At 42.0% G+C, this 18,520-nt stretch overlaps 1 protein-coding gene across 4 annotated transcripts in view; it reads left to right on the top strand.

Moving 5' to 3' along the window:
- Positions 1 to 1,811: 1,811 nt before the first annotated feature.
- Positions 1,812 to 18,520, top strand: part of RAP1GDS1 (Rap1 GTPase-GDP dissociation stimulator 1) — a 119,449-nt gene continuing 102,740 nt past the window's right edge. For 3 of the 4 annotated variants that reach the window (XM_060779203.2, XM_060779204.2, XM_060779205.2), the window contains exon 1: positions 1,812 to 2,066. In XM_060779203.2, the coding sequence (XP_060635186.1) occupies positions 2,063 to 2,066 (4 nt within the window). In that variant the 5' untranslated portion in view covers positions 1,812 to 2,062. The remainder of the gene's footprint in view (positions 2,067 to 18,520) is intronic. The other variant, XM_060779206.2, reaches the window with a different exon arrangement.

Here is an 18,520-nt window from a genome sequence, read left to right on the forward strand (position 1 = left end):
GTGTCAGCTCCATTGGCTGCCGGTCCAGTTCCAAGCACAATTCAAGTTGCTGGTTTTGACCTACAAAACCCTATACTGTTCGGGTCCAGTGTATCTGTCCGAACGCATCTCCCTCTACATCCCACCCCGGAGTTTGTGATCATCTGGGGAGGCCCTGCTCGCGACCCCACCGCTATCACAAGTAAGGTTGGTGGGGACAAGGAGCAGGGCCTTCTCAGTGGTGGCCCCTCACCTGTGGAACTCACTCCCGGGGGAAATTAGGGCATCAACATCCCTCCTCTCCTTCAGGAGGAAAGTAAAGACGTGGTTGTGGGACCAGGCCTTTGGGCAATCTGACAAGTAGATAAGGACAATCAGACGATTAGGACTGACAAGACTGACAATGTGGAATTGGAATTTGGACTATGAGATAGCGAACGCTGACCGTCAATGAGGAGTAATTGGGTTTGTATTGGTTTTATTGTTGTAATGTTTAATTTGTTAATTGTTGCTATTTGTTTACTACTGTTATGTGATGCTGGCATCGAATTGTGCCTTTGTAAGCCGTCCTGAGTCCCGTTCGGGTTGAGAAGGGCGGGGTAGAAGTAACCATAATAAATAAAATAAAATAATAATAGAATAAAATAACAAATATAATAAAAACAATAATAAAGTAGAATGATCAATGTAACAACAACAATAACAATACATTTATTTTGTATTTCTAACAGGGTAAAATAATAAATAACCTTGACTCGAATATAAACCGAGTGGGACTTTTTCAGCTTAAAAAAAGGGCTGAAAAACTAGACCTATACTTGAGTATATACAGTAATTTAAACATGATTTTGGCCTGCATCAATAGGAGCCTAGTGTCTAGGTCCAGGGAAGTAATGCTACCCCTCTATTCTGCTCTGGTTAGACCACACCTGGAATATTGTGTCCAATTCTGGGCGCCACAATTCATGAGAGATATTGACAAGCTGGAATGTGTCCAGAGGAGGGCGACTAAAATGATCAAGGGTCTGGAGAACCAGCCCTATGAGGAGCGGCTTAAGGAGCTGGGCATGTTTAGCCTGAAGAAGAGAAGGCTGAGAGGAGATATGATAGCCATGTATAAATATGTGAGAGGAAGCCACAGGGAGGAGGGAGCAAGCTTGTTTTCTGCTTCCTTGGAGACTAGGACAAGGAACAATGGCTTCAAACTACAAGAGAGGAGATTCCATCTGAATATGAGGAAGAACTTCCTGACTGTGAGAGCCGTTCAGCAGTGGAACTCTCTGCCCCGGAGTGCGGTGGAGGCTCCATCTTTGGAAGCTTTTAAGCAGAGGCTGGATGGCCATCTGTCAGGGGTGATTTGAATGCAATATTCCTGCTTCTTGGCAGAATGGGGTTGGACTGGATGGCCCATGAGGTCTCTTCCAACTCTTTGATTCTATGATTATATTCCTGCAAAATTTTTCAATTTTTTAAAAAATCACTATTTTGAAAAGGCAGATACTAAATACTAAATTGATATGTCAATCCACATTGGGGGGTTCCACTTTTGCAAGTTGGAGTTCAATTATCACTATGTTCTCTTTAGGAGCAAGGCGGGGTCCTTCCAAGCGCAGTGGCTTTCCAGCCCTCTCATTATTATTATTATTATTCCGCCTCCTTTAAGAGAGATCAAGGCCGTGGGATCATGGGAGTGGTAGTTCAGCGGGGGCCTTTAACTCTCCTTTGGCAAAGCGCGCCGGCGCGGCTTCGGAACTACAACCCCCGTGATCCCACGGGGCAGTGAAAGTCGTGCCTGGATTCTAACAGGGTTCGGGGCCAGGAAGGAGGTGCGCGCGCAGGCTCCTCTCCGGGCGGCGCGTGCACGGGGACCCCGCACACGCCTCAGTCGCGGAGCGCGCGCCTGCTTCTCTCTCTCTCTCTCTCGCACACACACACACACAGAACCTTTTTGGCCTCTCGCGGGCCCCACCTTTCCCTTCCTTCATCCCAAGGAAAGGAGGAAGAGAGAGAGAGCTAAGGAAAGAAGGAAGGAGGGAGGGAAGCGCCTCCTCTCTCCTGTTTCATTCCTCTCTTTGGCGGAGACATGGGTAAGTCTCAATTCTGCTTCTGCGAGGAGGAAGCAGAAGTGCTGGGAGTGGGGTGGAGCCCTTGGGTGCATCTGCACTGGAGAGTTAACGCAGTTTCATGCCACTTGGGTTGGTCATGGCTCGAGGCTGTCTGTGGAGTCCTGGGAGGTCTTTTTTCTCTGCCCCCCAAAAGGTTTCATGTCATTGAGGGTGGATCCATCTGCATTGAATCCATGTGATCTGCTTTGAATCGGATTATATGTCAGTGTAGATCTGGCATGGGCCAACTTCGGCCCTCCCTCCAGGTGTTTTGGACTGCAACTCCCACAATTCCTAACAGCCGGCAGGCTGTTAGGAATTGTGGTAGTTGCAGTCCAAAACACCTGGAGGGAGGGCCGAAGTTGGCCCATGCCAGATCTACACTGACATATAATCCGATTCAAACCTGAATCCAGATTATATGACCTCAATCAGGGCTGATTAAACTGCATTCATTCTGCAGCATGGATGCACCCAAGCGTGTGAAGTTGAGTTGTGGATGCACCCATGCATGTGGACTTGATTTCAAACCTGGATTATGTGGCAGTGTAGACAGGGCTGTTAAGCTGCATTCATTCTCTCCACCCATGCAAGTGGAGTTGAGTTATGGATGCACCCACGCATGTGGAGTAGATTTCAAACCTGGATTATATAGCAGTGTAGACAAGGCTGTTAAACTACATTCATTCTCTCCACCCATGCAAGTGGAGTTGAGTTGTGGATGCACTCATGCATGTGGAGTAGATGTCAAACCTGGATTATATAGCAGTGTAGACAAGGCTGTTAAACTGCATTCATTCTCCACCCATGCATGTGGAGTTGAGTTCTTACAGTCAATGTACAGTCAATGCTGTTTCGTACCGATTTATCTGTCATGGCTCATGGAATGTCAAGGAATCCTGGGAGTTGTAGCATCACAAGGACTTTAGCCTTCCCTGCTGAAGAGTGCTGGTGCCACACCAAACTACAACTCGTAACCATTCCAGAGCATTGAGCCATGGCAGCCAAAGTGGTTTCAAACTATTGTCGAAGGCTTTCACGACCGGAATCACTGGATTGTTGTAGGTTTTTGTATGGCCATGTTCTAGAAGCATTCTCTCCTGACGTTTTGCCTGCATCTGTGGCAAGCATGCTCAGAGGTTGTGGGGATGTTTGCCACAGATGCAGGTGAAACGTCAGGAGAGAATGCTTCTAGAACATGGCCATACAACCCGAAAAACCTACAACCCGGTGGTTTCAAACTGCATTCATTTTACAGTGTAAAACATGCCTGGGCAAACTTTGATCCTCCAGGTGTTTTGTACTTCAGCTCCCACCATTCCTAACAGCCGGTTAGGACAGCACAGATGCATTTTATTATTTTCCTTTCATATTCAAATAATTGCAGAATTTAACAAAAGTTATAATTTAGACCCAAGCAAACCAGTTACTGTGTTTCAAAACACATGGATGAACTCCTAATAAAGTACAAGGGGTCTTCTTCTTACTTAGGAAGAATGGTGGGAGTTGAAGTCCAAAACAGGAATGGTGGGAGTTGAAGGAATGGTGTTAGGAATGGTGGGAGTTGAAGTCCAAAACATCTGGAGGGCCGAAGTTTGCCTGGTGGAGAGGCATCTCTGATCCAGAGTTTGGAGGAAAAAAGGATAAAGCACCTTATCAAGTTAAGTACCTGTTGTTGTTGTTGTTGTTGTTGTGTGACCTCAAGTCATTTCCCATTTTTGGCAAAACTTGTCACAAGGTTTTTCTTAGCAAGAGGAGATTTGTGTTGTTTTCCTCTGAGGCTGAGAGAGTGTGACTTGCCCAAGGTCACCTGCTGCTTGAGCAGAGGACCACCACACCCTGGTTTCCAGAGTCATCCAACACTGAAGCCTCTACACCAGTGGTTCCCAACCTGTGGGCTATAGCCCACTGCTGGGCTGCAAGACCTATAATAAGATCCGCAGCTCTAGATTATTAAATACGGTTTTCTGTGGGTTAGCAGATGGCAACTATTGGATGGTAGAGCATCTTTCTAAGGCAGTGGTTCCCTGTGGACTACCAGTGGTCCTCAAGAAGGATAATATGGTCCATGGCCTCACCATTACTACACTGTTGCCTCGAAACCACGCAGCAACAAGAGCGACTGGTTTCGAGAAACTCTTATAGTTCCGAGGCAACGGGGATGTTGGGAAAGGAGAGGCTGACTACCCATGAAAGATTACTACTACCACATCAGCTCTAGATGATTAAAAAAGGTTTTCTGTGGGCGCGCAGAGGGCGACTACTGGATGGCATTTATTCTGTATCAGAAACTAGAACTGATGTGGTCTATCCAATGCAGTTTTCTAAATCAGTGCCCCAAATAACCAAACCGAATCTAAAGTTGACCAAAGACTGATTCGTAACGCTTTTGGAACTAATGTTGGAGAGTGGCCAAAGTGGTCCCTGGTCAAAAAAAAAAAGAAAGAAAAAGGTTGAGAACCACTGCTGTATACCCAGCCTTCTCCAAAATTACTTGCCAAGTATTTGCTGCAGCTCATTGCAAGGCTTCTCTTGCATCTATTATATCCTGCTTAGATATACAGAATATCAGTTTCATCAATTACCTCTCGAAACATGTTGGCTTAGCACATCCGGATATTTCTTTGCTTTTGGGTTTCTTAAATTCTCAAGAGATCAGGTCTTTCTTCTTCGTCATGTTTTCCCACGTGATAAAGCCAACTTGCATTATACCTCTCCTGATATTTTTGTAAGCCTCCAGGCTTCTTTGTCAATGCAGGCAATTTTCAGGCTGCAGTTTTACGCAGACCTTTTTAGGAGTTTACACAGCCTAGGCCACTTATCCCAGTAGGATTGGGATCACCAAAATTTCACAGGAAAATCTTCAGGAAAATGATGTATTCATCTCTGATAGTAAGGGCCCTTCTTCACAGCCATATAACACAGTATTTCAAGGCAGAATAACACGCAATATCTACTTTGAACTGGGTTATCTGAGTCCATACTGCCATATATGCCAGTTCAAAGCAGATAATGTGGAATTTTATTCAGCTGTGTGGAAGGGACCTCAGTCACTCAGGTTTTTCTTCTAGTAGGACCTCATCACACTAGAGAATGAATCCACTTTAAATCCAGTTGCTGCCTCCTGCAGAATGTTGAGATTTGTAGTTTAGGGAGGAGCCTTTAACAGCCTCACTAAACTACAAGCCCCAGAATTCTGCAGGAGGCAGAAACTGGATTTAAAGTAGATTCATTCTCTACTTTAAATCTAGTGCGATGAAGAACTAGGCCTCACTTTCTCAAATGCTGATGCTAGCTTAAGCTCTATGTCCTCACATGGCCCGAGGATGCATTATGCAGCCACCTAGCTGAAGCTGGATCAGGTTGGTAGCTGGATGGGAAACCAGAAGTGAAATGTCACTTTGAATTCCATGTTGGAGGGATTTATTTGTAAACTCTCCTGTGGGCATTGTCAGTTGGATGGTTTAGGAACATTCAATGCTAACATAAATTAAATCATTTAAATGTATCAGCCAAGGAAAAAACAGATGGCCCTGACTTGTTTTCAAGGAAAAACTTTAAATAAAAACTAACAACATACATATATACACAAATGTAAATAAACTAATCCTTGGGTAAGGAAAGGAAGAAGTATTTTATTTATTTATTTATTTACAGTATTTATATTCCGCCCTTCTCACCCCGCAGGGGACTCAGGGCGGATTACAGTGTACACATATATGGCAAACATTCAATGCCAATTTGACATACAACGTATACAGACATACACAGAGGCTATTTAACTTTTTCTGGCTGCCAGGGGAGCTGCCGCTTTCGTTTTCATTGGTCCATCTGCGACACTGATGAAGTACTTCCGCATTCCCCGCGTGCTTTGCTGGAGTCTTTTTTATGGCCTCCTAAATTAGTTAATTTAGCCTCCCCACACAAGGTGGTACCTAATTTTCCTACTTGACAGATGCAACTGTCTTGCGGGTTGCAAAGGTTGACAACAGGCTACACAATTGGTTGGAAGCCCACTCCAACCCGGGCTGGCTTCGAACTCATGACCTTTTGGTCAGAGTGATCTTAATCCAGCTGACACTCAGCGCCACAATCCTGGTGCTATGTGCTAAGTAATTATAAAAGAGAACAGAAAGCAGAAACTGGAGAGAATTTGGTATTATTTGAGATGAAAAACAAAAAAAAATCTAACCCAGGCACACCTAGAAGACTAGTGTTTCTCAACCTGGGGGTCATGAAGAGGTGTCAGAGGGGTTGCCAAAGAACACAGTATTTTCTGTTGGTCATGGGAGTTCTGTGTGGGAAGTTTGGCCCAATTCTATTATTGGTAGGGTTCAGAATGCTCTTTGATTGTAGGCGAACTATAAATCCCAGCAACTGCAACTCCCAAATGACAAGGTCTATTTTCTCCAAACTCCACCAGTGTTCACATTTAGCCACATTGAGTATCCATGGCACGTTTGGTCCAAATCCACACAGTGTTCTCTGGATGTAGGTGAACTACAACTCCAAAACACAGCATCGTTGTCCACCAAACCCTTCCAGTATTTTCTGTTGGTCATGGGAGTTTTGTGTGTTAAGTTTGGTTCAATTCCATTGTTGTTCAGAATGCTCTTTGAGTGTAGATGAACTGTAAATGACAGCAATTACAACTCCCAAATGACAAAAGCAATCCCCTCCCCCAGTCCCACCAGTATTCAAATTTGGGTGTATTGGGTATTTGTGCCAAATTTGGTCCAGTGAATGAAAAGGCATCTTGTATATAAGATATTTACATTATGACTCATAACAGTAGCAAAATTACAGTTATGGAGTAGCAACGAAAATAATATTATGGTTGGGGGTCACTACAACATGAGAAGCTGTATTAAGGGGTTGCGGCATTAGGAAGGTTGTGAAACACTGTGGAAGACCATTGCTGCCTTGAAAGTATAGGTGAGAGTGAGATGGGGAAGATCTTGCATTTCTTAAACAATACTTGCACACATGTTAGGACAGGGCTGGAAATGGCTAGAGATAGTTATTTTTGACCCAAAGCTATTGGGGCAACTGGCTGCTAAAACTGTCAGAGGAACACCTGTCATTACCTTCCAGCAATTGATGCTAAGCATTTGATCAAGCATGGAATACCTGGGACAGAATTTAAGACAGAAAACTGGCTGAATCAGTTCATGTGAGTACAGGGCATTTAGGAACTAAGAGAAAGCATCCAAGTGGCACAGTTTGGAGCAGAGTAGATTTTTTTTTCGTGTCACGAGCGACTTGAGAAACTGCAAGTCGCTTCAAATTGAAAGAATTGGCTGTCTGCAAGGATGCTGCCCTGTGGACGTCCGGTTTTTTTACCATCCTATAGGAGGTTTCTCTCATTTCCCCTCATGAGAAGCTGGAGCTGATAGACAGGAGCTCACCTCGCTCCACGGATTCGAACTGCCGACCTGTAGGTCTGCAGTCTTGCTGGCACAAGGGTTTAACCCATTGCGCCACCGGGAGCTCCAGCATAGTAGATAAACTAATCTGAAATTGAGAATACAGCTTTTATTGGATGGCTTATATACACTTTGAAGGATCAGGTATGCTGTTTTGGAGAGCTTATAGGTCTAGCAATACTTTCGAATGATGATGTAATTGCTGTGGCCAGGAGTGCCTGTGTTCTGTTCCAGTTGGCATAACAGTTATGTCCCTTCCTGGTAATGGTGAAACTAGCCATAGTGACCCATGTTTTTACCACTTCCCATTTAATTTACTGTGACATATGGGATTCTTCAGAAAATTAAGTTGGTGCAAAATGCTGCCGTTGTATTGCTTTCTGGTATGTTTTTAGGTCACAGTACCACTAGCTTTACATAAGCTGTACTGGAGTGGCTACCTGTTTGTTACCAAGCATAATTCAAAGTGCTGGTTCTTACCTATCTATAGAGCTCCTAAATGGCTTAGGACATGGACTGCTCTTCACTTATGAATGTATTTGCAGTTTTGAAACAAAACTATGCTAGTGTTCTAATAATGGATTACAATTCTGGAGACGAGGGATCAAATCTCCACTCAGCCATAGTAACCTAGTGGGTGACTTTGTGCAAATCACACTCTCAGCTTCAGTGAATACATCTTGCCAAGAAAACCCATGGTTGATTTGCCTTAAAGTCACCATATATTGGAAATAACTTGAAGGTACGCAGCAAAAACAGTTTGGTAGAAATGCATTACCTAAAGTGATGCCACTGCCTAAAGTAACACCTAGAATTCCATCTATATCTTTAAGGGGATAGTTACACTATTTTTTTGCTTCGCTTTTAACAAGTTTTGATATTTATTTATTTTTGACAGAATGTTTTTTGGCTCAACTTTCCCCTAAAGATGGTAATCAAGTCAACTAACATCACAACATTACATTAAAAATCAAATAATTAAAATAAACATATTTATTTATACAATCACACCCATAAAAGAGATAACAATAAAACCATATAAACAGCCTGACTGTTAATTTACTGTCTTTTGCTACCCCCCCCCCCCCCATATAGTCCCTTATGAGCCTTGTTTTGAGCCAAAATGTAAAGGTTTTGATTAATAATATAAAATTATATAAAAATGTACCCCTTTCCCCCTTAAGACTTACCATTGTAAGTAAGTCAAGTATTAAAACAGGAAGAGCAGTTTGAAGTAAAATCGGCAAAACTTTTTTTTTTCATGTCAGGAGCGACTTGAGAAACTGCAAAACTGAGCATTATAGAAACATTTTAAAATGTATGCTTGTTTTATCAGAACTTGGTCTTCTAAATCAAAAAAGAATCTCAGATTTGTTCCAATGCATATGGTTTTTTCACAACTTAATTTGCTGTATTTATGTTGTAATTTGTGACTGTATTGGAATTAATAATGAAATATAGTAGCTCTTTTAAAAGAGCTACTATATTGAAAAAAAAACTATTTTCATCACCTGTGTTACATAAAGTTTAGCATATAAACCACAGCATTTACCTAATGCTGGTAAGGACACTCCCACAAAAGGATATCTGTTTGGTCTTCAAGAAGATATGGTTTTAGACATCTTCTGGTGTCCCCCAGAAAGTCAAGTCATTTTGGGGTGCTTCAGGAGATTCCGTAATAATAATAATAATAATAATTTATTTCTATACTGCCCTATCTCCCAAAAGTGACTCAGGGTGATGTACAACAAAAGATCAGCAAATGTTCAATGCCTGAGAAACATAACATAATAAAGCACTTCAAATAATAAACAATCAAATAGACAGCATCAGGATATACTTATAAAACAACTCAATAACAAGGATGAAATTTAAATATACAAAGTAAAATAATTGGGACACATTTCTTTAATGACTGTAATAATGGTTAGAGATAATTAACACATGTATAATGAATCATATACTTAACAATAGACCATCCTGATGCAGGTAAGTCTCCATGAGCTGAGTCAAAATTTAAATAGAGTATTAATTCCCCCCCCCCCCATATGCTTGAGTACACATGTGAGTTTTAACAATTTCTTAAAGGAGAGGAGGGAAGTGGCAGTTTTTAGTTCTTTGGGGAGGGAGTTCGAGAGGCAGGGAGCAATCTCGGAGAAGGCCCCCTCTCTCGTTCCCACCAGCCGTGCTTGAGATGGGGGTGGTGGGATCAAGGGAAGAGCGTCCTCTGCAGATCACAGTGCTTGTGTTGGTTTATATGCAGAGAGGCGGTTTTTCAGATAGTCTAGGCCTGAACCATGTAGGGCTTTAAAGATAATGATCAACACTTTGTATTTAGCCCGGAAGCAGATCGGCAGCCAGTGGAGCTGTCGCAACATGAGAGTTGTCCTCTCACTGTATGACGTTCCAGTTAGTAACCTGGCTGTCAATCTCTGAACTAATTGCAACTTCAGAACTATCTTCAAAGGCAGCTCCATGTACAGTGTGTTGCAGTAGTCCAGACGGGAAGTAACTAAGATGTGGACTACCATGGCCAGATGTGGCGTCTAAAGATATGGGCACACCTGGTGCATAAGTTTTAAGTGTATGAAGGCATTCCTGGCCACTGCTGACACCTGGGGTTCAAGGGTCAGTGATGATTCCAGAATCACTCCCAGTTTGCGGACGTGTGTCTTCAGGGATAGTTTGGCCCCATCCAACACAGGCTGTAATCCCACACCCTGATCCGCCTTCCAACTTACCAGGAGTACCTCTGTCTGGTGTGGATTTAATTTCAACTTATTAGCCCTCATCCAATCCATCACTGATGACAGGCACTGGTTTAGAGCTTATTCTGACTGTAATCTTGCTTATTCTGACTTTAATCTTGATGTGGCCAGCAGGATGTGAAAACTAGCAACTCTTCCCAGCGCTTGTAAGACAGTCTTCCTAATGGAGTCAGGATTTTGAAAGGATAGTATGAGAAGCTACAATATATATTCTTGTGAGCATACCCAACATGTACAGTTAAAAGTGATGGAAAGATGGCCTTGTTATGTTAACATTCTATGCAACGAGAACAAAAGGTGGCTGCACTTTATATGCCTCAAATTTGCCATTAAAAAGTCAAGGTCTCTTTGTGTATCTTTGTAGTAAGCCATTTTAATTTCTGTTATCCACTCAGGAACATTTCACTGGGACAGAATAGATCCATTCTTTGATGCCTGTTAGGATTTTGCAGAACAGAAACACGTAGTTCTGTTCCCTCTTAAGAATGCTTTGGGAATGAGTCTGGATCTTGTTCTAACATCATAAATAGCAGGTGCTGTTTGAGCTGAGACTGAGTATACATGTGCTCTAGAGATTTGTACATACAGTTCCAAAAAGAGACGTTCTCTTGCTTGTGATCTCTGGCCTAGGTATTACCTGTATTTCTGTGATATCCTGGAATATTCCTGACCACATCACCTACTGAAGGCAAGGTGCCAGGTATTGTGCTGGAAAAAAATGGAAAACCAAAACATCATACAGGCCCTGTGGAAAAGTGGACGACGTGCTGTGGGAATTAAAAGGGGACACAGGCATGAAAGTAGTGGAATGGTGGGCCTTTTATAATGTGCTTTATTTGGGATATAATTGTTGAAGGTTGTCTAATATATGGGCAGAATAGAAGTAGAAATCTGGAAAGGCCGGATGGAGAAGATGGGAGGACTGAGAGGGAAATAATTCAGGTAGTGCAAAAGGAAGTAGGGAAAGAATCTTATATAGGTTCATGGAGCCGGGTAGCCTGTCTGTGTTGAAGAATTTTGAGCTTTGGATGACATTGTGAGGCTGCATTCGATAAAGGTGGCTTGGCAATATGAATCCTCATGCTGGCACAGCCTCTCGCTTTAACCCCACAAGTTGTGGCATTTTATCAATTTGACAGTCATTGCATCGCTTGCAAAATTGTAATTTTCTGATGCATTGTCCCAATATATAATGTTATTATATGTGGAAGAAGAGTGAAGATGTGGCTGAATGACATGGGATTTTTTTTTTGAAAGGATAGAAAAGGCCACTGTTTAGCTGCCCATATGTGATTCTGCAGGCACTCCTGCTGTTCAAGAGGAAGTAACCCAGAATGAAAGCTTGTATGTCTGTGTAATCGTCCCCAGTTTCTGCCAGCAGGGCATGTGCCAAACTTTACATTTCAGAAATTATATTTCCTTTTTGAAGAAAAGCCCTTTTATGACAACATCCTTTCAAAACCCTGCAAATTGTAATAACCTTTTTTGCTCAAGAAATGTATAGTAGTATGACGCTTGTGAGGTCTGTGTTGTGGCTTTTGTGTTAATCTTCTTGCCTGCTCTTTACAGCGTTTATTTTCTGCACTTTTTATAACTCTTGGAAAGACTGAGAAATAATGTATTAACAATGATTTTCCTTTTAGTACTAGATGTTCTTTATGAGCTCCTACCCACTTGGTAAATCATGACAAAGAATCAAAGATTTGCTCCCATGAGCACTAAATTGCCAAGTCAGTTTTATGTGTAAATGTGAATATATTCTGTAATTAGAGGGCCAGGTATGCAGTTGTGCTTTGTTCTTATACTCTTCAAGAAAAAATATGTAAATATATTTATATAGCAGTATAGTGCAGATTTTGCTGTCAATTGACCTGAAGTAATTTCAGGTAGAGCATCTTTCTAAGGCAGTGGTGGACCACCAGTGGTCCACAAGAAGGAAAATATGGTCTGCAGCCTCACCATTACTACACGATTGCTTTGAAACTATGTGGCAACGAGAGCAACTGGTCTCATAAAAGCCTCGTATTGTGCCGAGGCAATGGGGATGTCAGGAGGGGAGAGACTGACTACCCATGAAAGATCACTACCACCAAATCAGCTCTAGATTATTAAATATGCTTTCTGTGGGTGAGCAGAATGGTGACTACTGGATAGCATATGTTCCGTATCAGAAACTATCGCTGATATGGTCTATCCAATGCAATTTTCTGAATTAGCACCCCAAATTGCCAAACCAAATCTAAACTGCTTCATAACCCTTTTGGTATTAATGTTGGAGAGTGGTCCCTGATCATAGAGGTCCCTGGGCATAGTGGTCCCTGGTCAAAAAAAAAAGTTGGGAAGCACTGTTCTGAGGAAATTGAGATAAGTATTCTCAAAGCGCAAAAGCTGGGTTGCAGCTAAACATCAAAAAAACCAAGATTATGGCAACAAGAATGATTGACAATTGGGAAATAGAGGGAGAAAACGTAGAGGCCGTGACAGACTTTGTATTTCTAGGCGCAAAGATTACTGCAGATGCAGACTGTGGCCAGGAAATCAGAAGACGCTTACTTCTTGGGAGGAGAGCAATGTCGAATCTCAATAAAATAGTAAAGAGTAGAGACATCACACTGGCAACAATGATCTATATAGTCAAAGCCATGGTATTCCCTGTAGTAACCTACGGATGTGAGAGCTGGAACTTAGGGAAGGCTGAGCGAAGGAAGATAGATACTTTTGAACTGTGGTGTTGGAGGAAAGTTCGACTGCGAGAAGATCCAATCAGTCCATCCTCCAGGAAATAAAGCCCGACTGCTCATTAGAGTGAAGGATACTAGAGATAAAGTTGAAGTACTTTGGCCACATCATGAGGAGACAGCAAAGCCTAGAGAAGACAGTTATGCTGGGGAAAGTGGAAGGTAAAAGGAAGAGGGGCCGACCAAGGACAAGATGGATGGATGGCATCCTTGAAGTGACTGGACTGTCCTTGAAGGAGCTGGGGGTGGTGACGGCCGACAGGGAGCTCTGGCGTGGGCTGGTCCATGAGGTCACTAAGAGTCGGAGAAGACTGAACGAATGAACAACATTACCGTATATACTCGAGTGTAATCTGACCCTAATATAAGCCGAGGAACCTAATTTTCCACAAAAAAAACTGAGATAATGTACTGACTCGAATATAATCCAAGGGTGGGAAATGCAGCAGCTACTGGCAAATTTCAAAATAAAAATAGATACCAATAAAATGACATCAATTGAGGCATCAGTAGATTACACGTTTTTGAATATTTACATAAAACCGTAATTTAAGATAAAACTGTCCAACTCTGATTAAACCATTATTCTAACCTTCTTCAATGTAAATGTGCTTTCATATCCTTCCAATAATCACCATAGTTTATTTTAACTATACATTTTGGGAGAAATGCTGTGTGTATATGAATAAGAAAAAGTGGCAAAGACTGGCGGTAAGAGAGGAGGAGAGAAAGGTGTGCGCTGCCCGAGAGAGGAAGGTTGCTTTGCGGAGAGGTGAGGGTCCTGGCAGGAAGGCAATGGGGCTGAAAGAAGCCCTTATTTTAGCTCCAAGCCTTCCCACCAGGACCCTCACCCAAGTATAAGCCGAGGGCGGGGGGAGGTTCAGCTTTAAATAAGGACTGAAAAACTAGGCTTATACTCGAAAGGTATACCATTTTTTATTTGAAAATGCTAAGGTATCATTGTATTTGCAGTTGTGAAATAATACGACAAATGCTTTTCAGGCCAATTACAGGCTTAAAAATGATGTCATCCATTTAATGGCAATACAATGGGGACAGAATAGAGTAGCATGAGGAAAAGAGTGACCTCCCTAAGGCTACCTTGTGAGTTCACAGGTTATGGCTGAAATGAAGACTTCGTAGCTGATAGTAAGGGGAGAATTACTGAGTAGTTCTCTTCTGTTCTTTCTGCCAGTTGTATTGAAATAAATCTTCCAATTTAATTCAGCTAGACTTACTCAGGGGAGCTTCCAGGCAGATTTTTCATTTAGTAACTGTGGAAATTTCGCATCCTAGAACACATATATTTAACTATCATAAGTGTTCTGAATATTTTGTACACTGCCATTTTAATCATTTCTTTTTTATCTCCATTGTGTGTTATTCTTGCTACAGTGGGGTGTTTTATCTGCAAAAATCATTCCTGGATCTTGGCTCTTTATTTGCAAATACTTTTTATTTGTATAACATGCCAGTTTGTGTATGATCAGTGTTACAATAAAACAGTCAGAAATAACAAATAAACATGTAATTTAAGCGTTGCTGAGATTTTTTTACATAGCATCTAAGATGGGAACATCTAGTTTAATAATAACTTTCCTTTATGTTTCTTGAACATTTGTTCTCAACAATCACCAAGTTGTTGGCTCTTCTTTTGTCATCTATCAGTGGAAGATAATACATCATACCTAGGAATTACTTCCACAGGATGAGGGCTGCAGTTTCCAACTAAACGGCATCATTATATTTAATTCTTTACCATTCATTTCATTCTATGTATTGAAGTCCTACGTCTCTGTGGATTATATTCAAAGCAGCGGAAAGAATACTTACTAAAAGTATAAAAAAGCATCCTAAAATGCAACCAGTATTGAAAATTAGAATCCTCTAGAGCAGACATGGGCAAATTGTTAGGAATTGTAGAAGTTGAAGTCCAAAACACCTGGAGGGCCGAAGTTTGCCCATGTCTGCTCTAGAACAACAATAAATAAGAACAAAAGTAAGATAACATTAATTATTATTATTATTAAACTTTATTTGTGCCCCGCTAGCATCTCCCGAAGGATTCGATGCGGCTTACACAGGCCGAGGCCTCAACACACAACACAACAATACAATCTAAGCAAATCAAACAATTAAAAACAGAATAAAGCAAAATAAACAACAGGCACAATACACTAAACACAATAAAACTGGGCCGGGCCAGAGCAATGGGTACAAGATTAAAAGTGCTGATGTGACAGGAGGTGTATATAGGGCTTCCAGGGCAAGTGCGATGTGCGATGTGCAGCAGTAATTGGTTCTGATAAAGTGCTTATGGGACTTGGTAGTGGAGATTTCCTAATCTGGGAAGGCGCATCGGAAAAGCCAGGTCTTCAAGTTTTTTCTGAAGACAGCCAATGTAGGGGCCTGTCTAAGGTCTTTGGGGAGGGTGTTCCAGAGTCGGGGGGCCACCACGGAAAAGGCCCTGCAAAGAGAAGAGCCTGGCAGATTGCTCTCTAGTCCTAAAATATTTCATTCCATCCAGTCGACCTCTGACAGTGATGGGAATCAAATTAAAATATGTATTTCACAATTTCATAAACATACCCTGTTATAAAACATACAGTGGACTCGTAGTGTGTTTGGTTTCAACCCCCCACCCCAATATCAAAATCCTTGGATGCTCAAGTCTCATCATATGCAGTGGTACAGTAAAACGACATTCCCCATATCAAATGGTAAACAACTCAAATGCGTGGAGTAAATTTTTAATTTTTTAAAAAAATTTTAATTGTGGTGAGATGAATTCATGGATGCAGAGCCTATGAATGCAGACCACCACCTATATAGCTTAAAGGTAAAGGTAAAGATTTCCCCTTGATATTAAGTGTAGTCATGTCCAACTGGGGGGTTGTCCTTATCTCCATTTCTACACCGAAGAGTCGGTGTTGTTTGTAGATGCCTCCAAGGTCATGTGGCCAGCATGACTGCATGGAATGCTGTTACCTTCCCGCTGAATTGGTACCTATTGATCTACTCACATTTGCAGGTTTTCGAACTTCTAGATTGGCAGAGGCTGTGGCCAACAGCAGGAGCTCACCCCGCTCTCCAGATTCAAATCACTGATCTTTTGGTCAGCAAGTTCAGCAGCTCAGTGGTTTAACCCATTGCTCCACTGTGTTATATACCTTAGAAAAAGGCTTTTACTGGGGTAGACAACATGTCCACAGAATATGCCCCACTGCCTATTTTTCTAGTTTCTTAGATTGCTGTACGTAAAGAAAGGGCACATTTTGACATTTGAACAAGGTACTAAGCAATTCTGCTTTGTTTGTTTTTTTAGCGGAACCATTCTTTCAGTAGAGCTATCTGGCTGTAAAATAAAACACATGCTTTATGCTAGAATGGCAATGCAGCTTTCCCTCGTTATTTTAATGAATTTTAGCAGCAAAAAGTGTTGGATACAGTTCACAGTGATTCTGCAAGATGAGTCTGTCATTCCCACCCGTTAAAAGTTGTTCATGCTTCATTTGTTTGAAGAAAAACTTAGTCATTTTTTCTAGTTTTGGTCCAAAGGGTACATTTTAATTCACAACTTGACATAGAGCTAACTTGTTTTGTGTCTATTAGTCTGCTGCTGATATTGACATGAGTCATTGTTTTTGAAATTATGATTTCATAAAGAAGTTGTTCCCACTCCAACAACACTGAATGCTGAAAAGCTGTTCTCCTACCCAGTTCATAGAATCATAGAATCATAGAATCAAAGAGTTGGAAGAGACCTCATGGGCCATCCAGTCCAACCCCCTGCCAAGAAGCAGGAATATTGCATTCAAATCACCCCTGACAAATGGCCATCCAGCCTCTGTTTAAAAGCTTCCAAAGAAGGAGCCTCCACCACATTCCGGGGCAGAGAGTTCCACTGCTGAACGGCTCTCACAGTCAGGAAGTTCTTCCTCATGTTCAGATGGAATCTCCTCTCTTGTAGTTTGAAGCCATTGTTCCGCGTCCTAGTCTCCAAGGAAGCAGAGAACAAGCTTGCTCCCTCCTCCCTGTGGCTTCCTCTCACATATTTATACATGGCTATCATATCTCCTCTCAGCCTTCTCTTCTTCAGGCTAAACATGCCCAGTTCCCTAAGCCGCTCCTCATAGGGCTTGTTCTCCAGACCCTTGATCATTTTAGTCGCCCTCCTCTGGACACATTCCAGCTTGTCAATATCTCTCTTGAATTGTGGCACCCAGAATTGGACACAATATTCCAGGTGTGGTCTAACCAGAGCAGAATAGAGGGGTAGCATTACTTCCTTAGATCTAGACACTATGCTCCTATTGATGCAGGCCAAAATCCCATTGGCTTTTTTTGCCGCCACGTCACATTGTTGGCTCATGTTTAACTTGTTGTCCACGAGGACTCCAAGATCTTTTTCACACGTACTGCTCTCGAGCCAGGCGTCACCCATTCAGTTTCTAATTATTTGCCCCAAGCTGGTGAATAAAAAGGTCTAGCCATTCTGAGGGACTGCTTAAACTACAAATTTCTTTCCAGGTGGATGGAAGTAATTAGTTGCTACTGCAGAGGTTGTTGGCTTTCAAAAATGGAAGCAATCCAAGAGATGTTCAGGGCCATTTTTGACATTACTCAGCACCCTAATTCCGAATAGATTTGGTTTGGAGTAAGTACATTATTTTCAGGCAAGTGCATTTAGGATCGCAGCCAAGCATATTCAATAAACATGCCAGTGTACTGGGTTTTTAAATTTTTATTCTCAAGGTGGTTTACAAAAATAAAAACAAAACTCCAGCCAAGAAACACTCTGAATATGCTATCATTGAAAAACAACATAATGGAAGCAGCAGTTCAAACGGGAAGCATACAAAACAACATTAAATATTAGCGCGCGCAAATCAGTCCATATATAGTCCCACCTGAATAAATATGTCAACTGCAGTATTTACTAAAAATCTGTGTGACAGATCTTCTCTGGAATGAAAGCACTACAATGGAACCTCAAATTACAAGCATCCCATTTTTGACTTCAGAGTGCCATTTTGATGTACGAGCAGCCCCGAGGACATGAGAGAGTACAGTGCTGCCTCTGCCCTCCTCTTCCTCTAGGCTCCTCTGTCCCGAGTCTCTGACCCACCCCTCTCGTGGCAGCTCATCTGGCCGGCCTGCCCCCCCCCCCGCACTCTCAGCGGGACTGCTCTCCCTTACTGTCCGCCTCCCTCTTGTGCCTTAATGATGGTGGGGGGCGGGGTTGCTCTCCCTCTCCCTCTGTCCACCTCCCTCTCATGGCAGCAGGGCTGCTCTTTATTTATTTATTTATTATTTATTTATTTACCACACTTTTATTCAGCCCGAAGACAACTCAGGGCAGTGTACAGACTGGCAACAATTAGATGCTAAACACACATAAATACATCATTTAAAACAGGTTAAATCACTTAATAAAATCCATATAAAAATTTTAAAACTATAAAAATCAATGACTTCCAGGTTTAAATTCATAACAGTTTGGA

This window comes from Anolis sagrei, chromosome 5, assembly GCF_037176765.1.
Source record: "Anolis sagrei isolate rAnoSag1 chromosome 5, rAnoSag1.mat, whole genome shotgun sequence".
Taxonomy (NCBI): Eukaryota; Metazoa; Chordata; class Lepidosauria; order Squamata; family Dactyloidae; genus Anolis; species Anolis sagrei.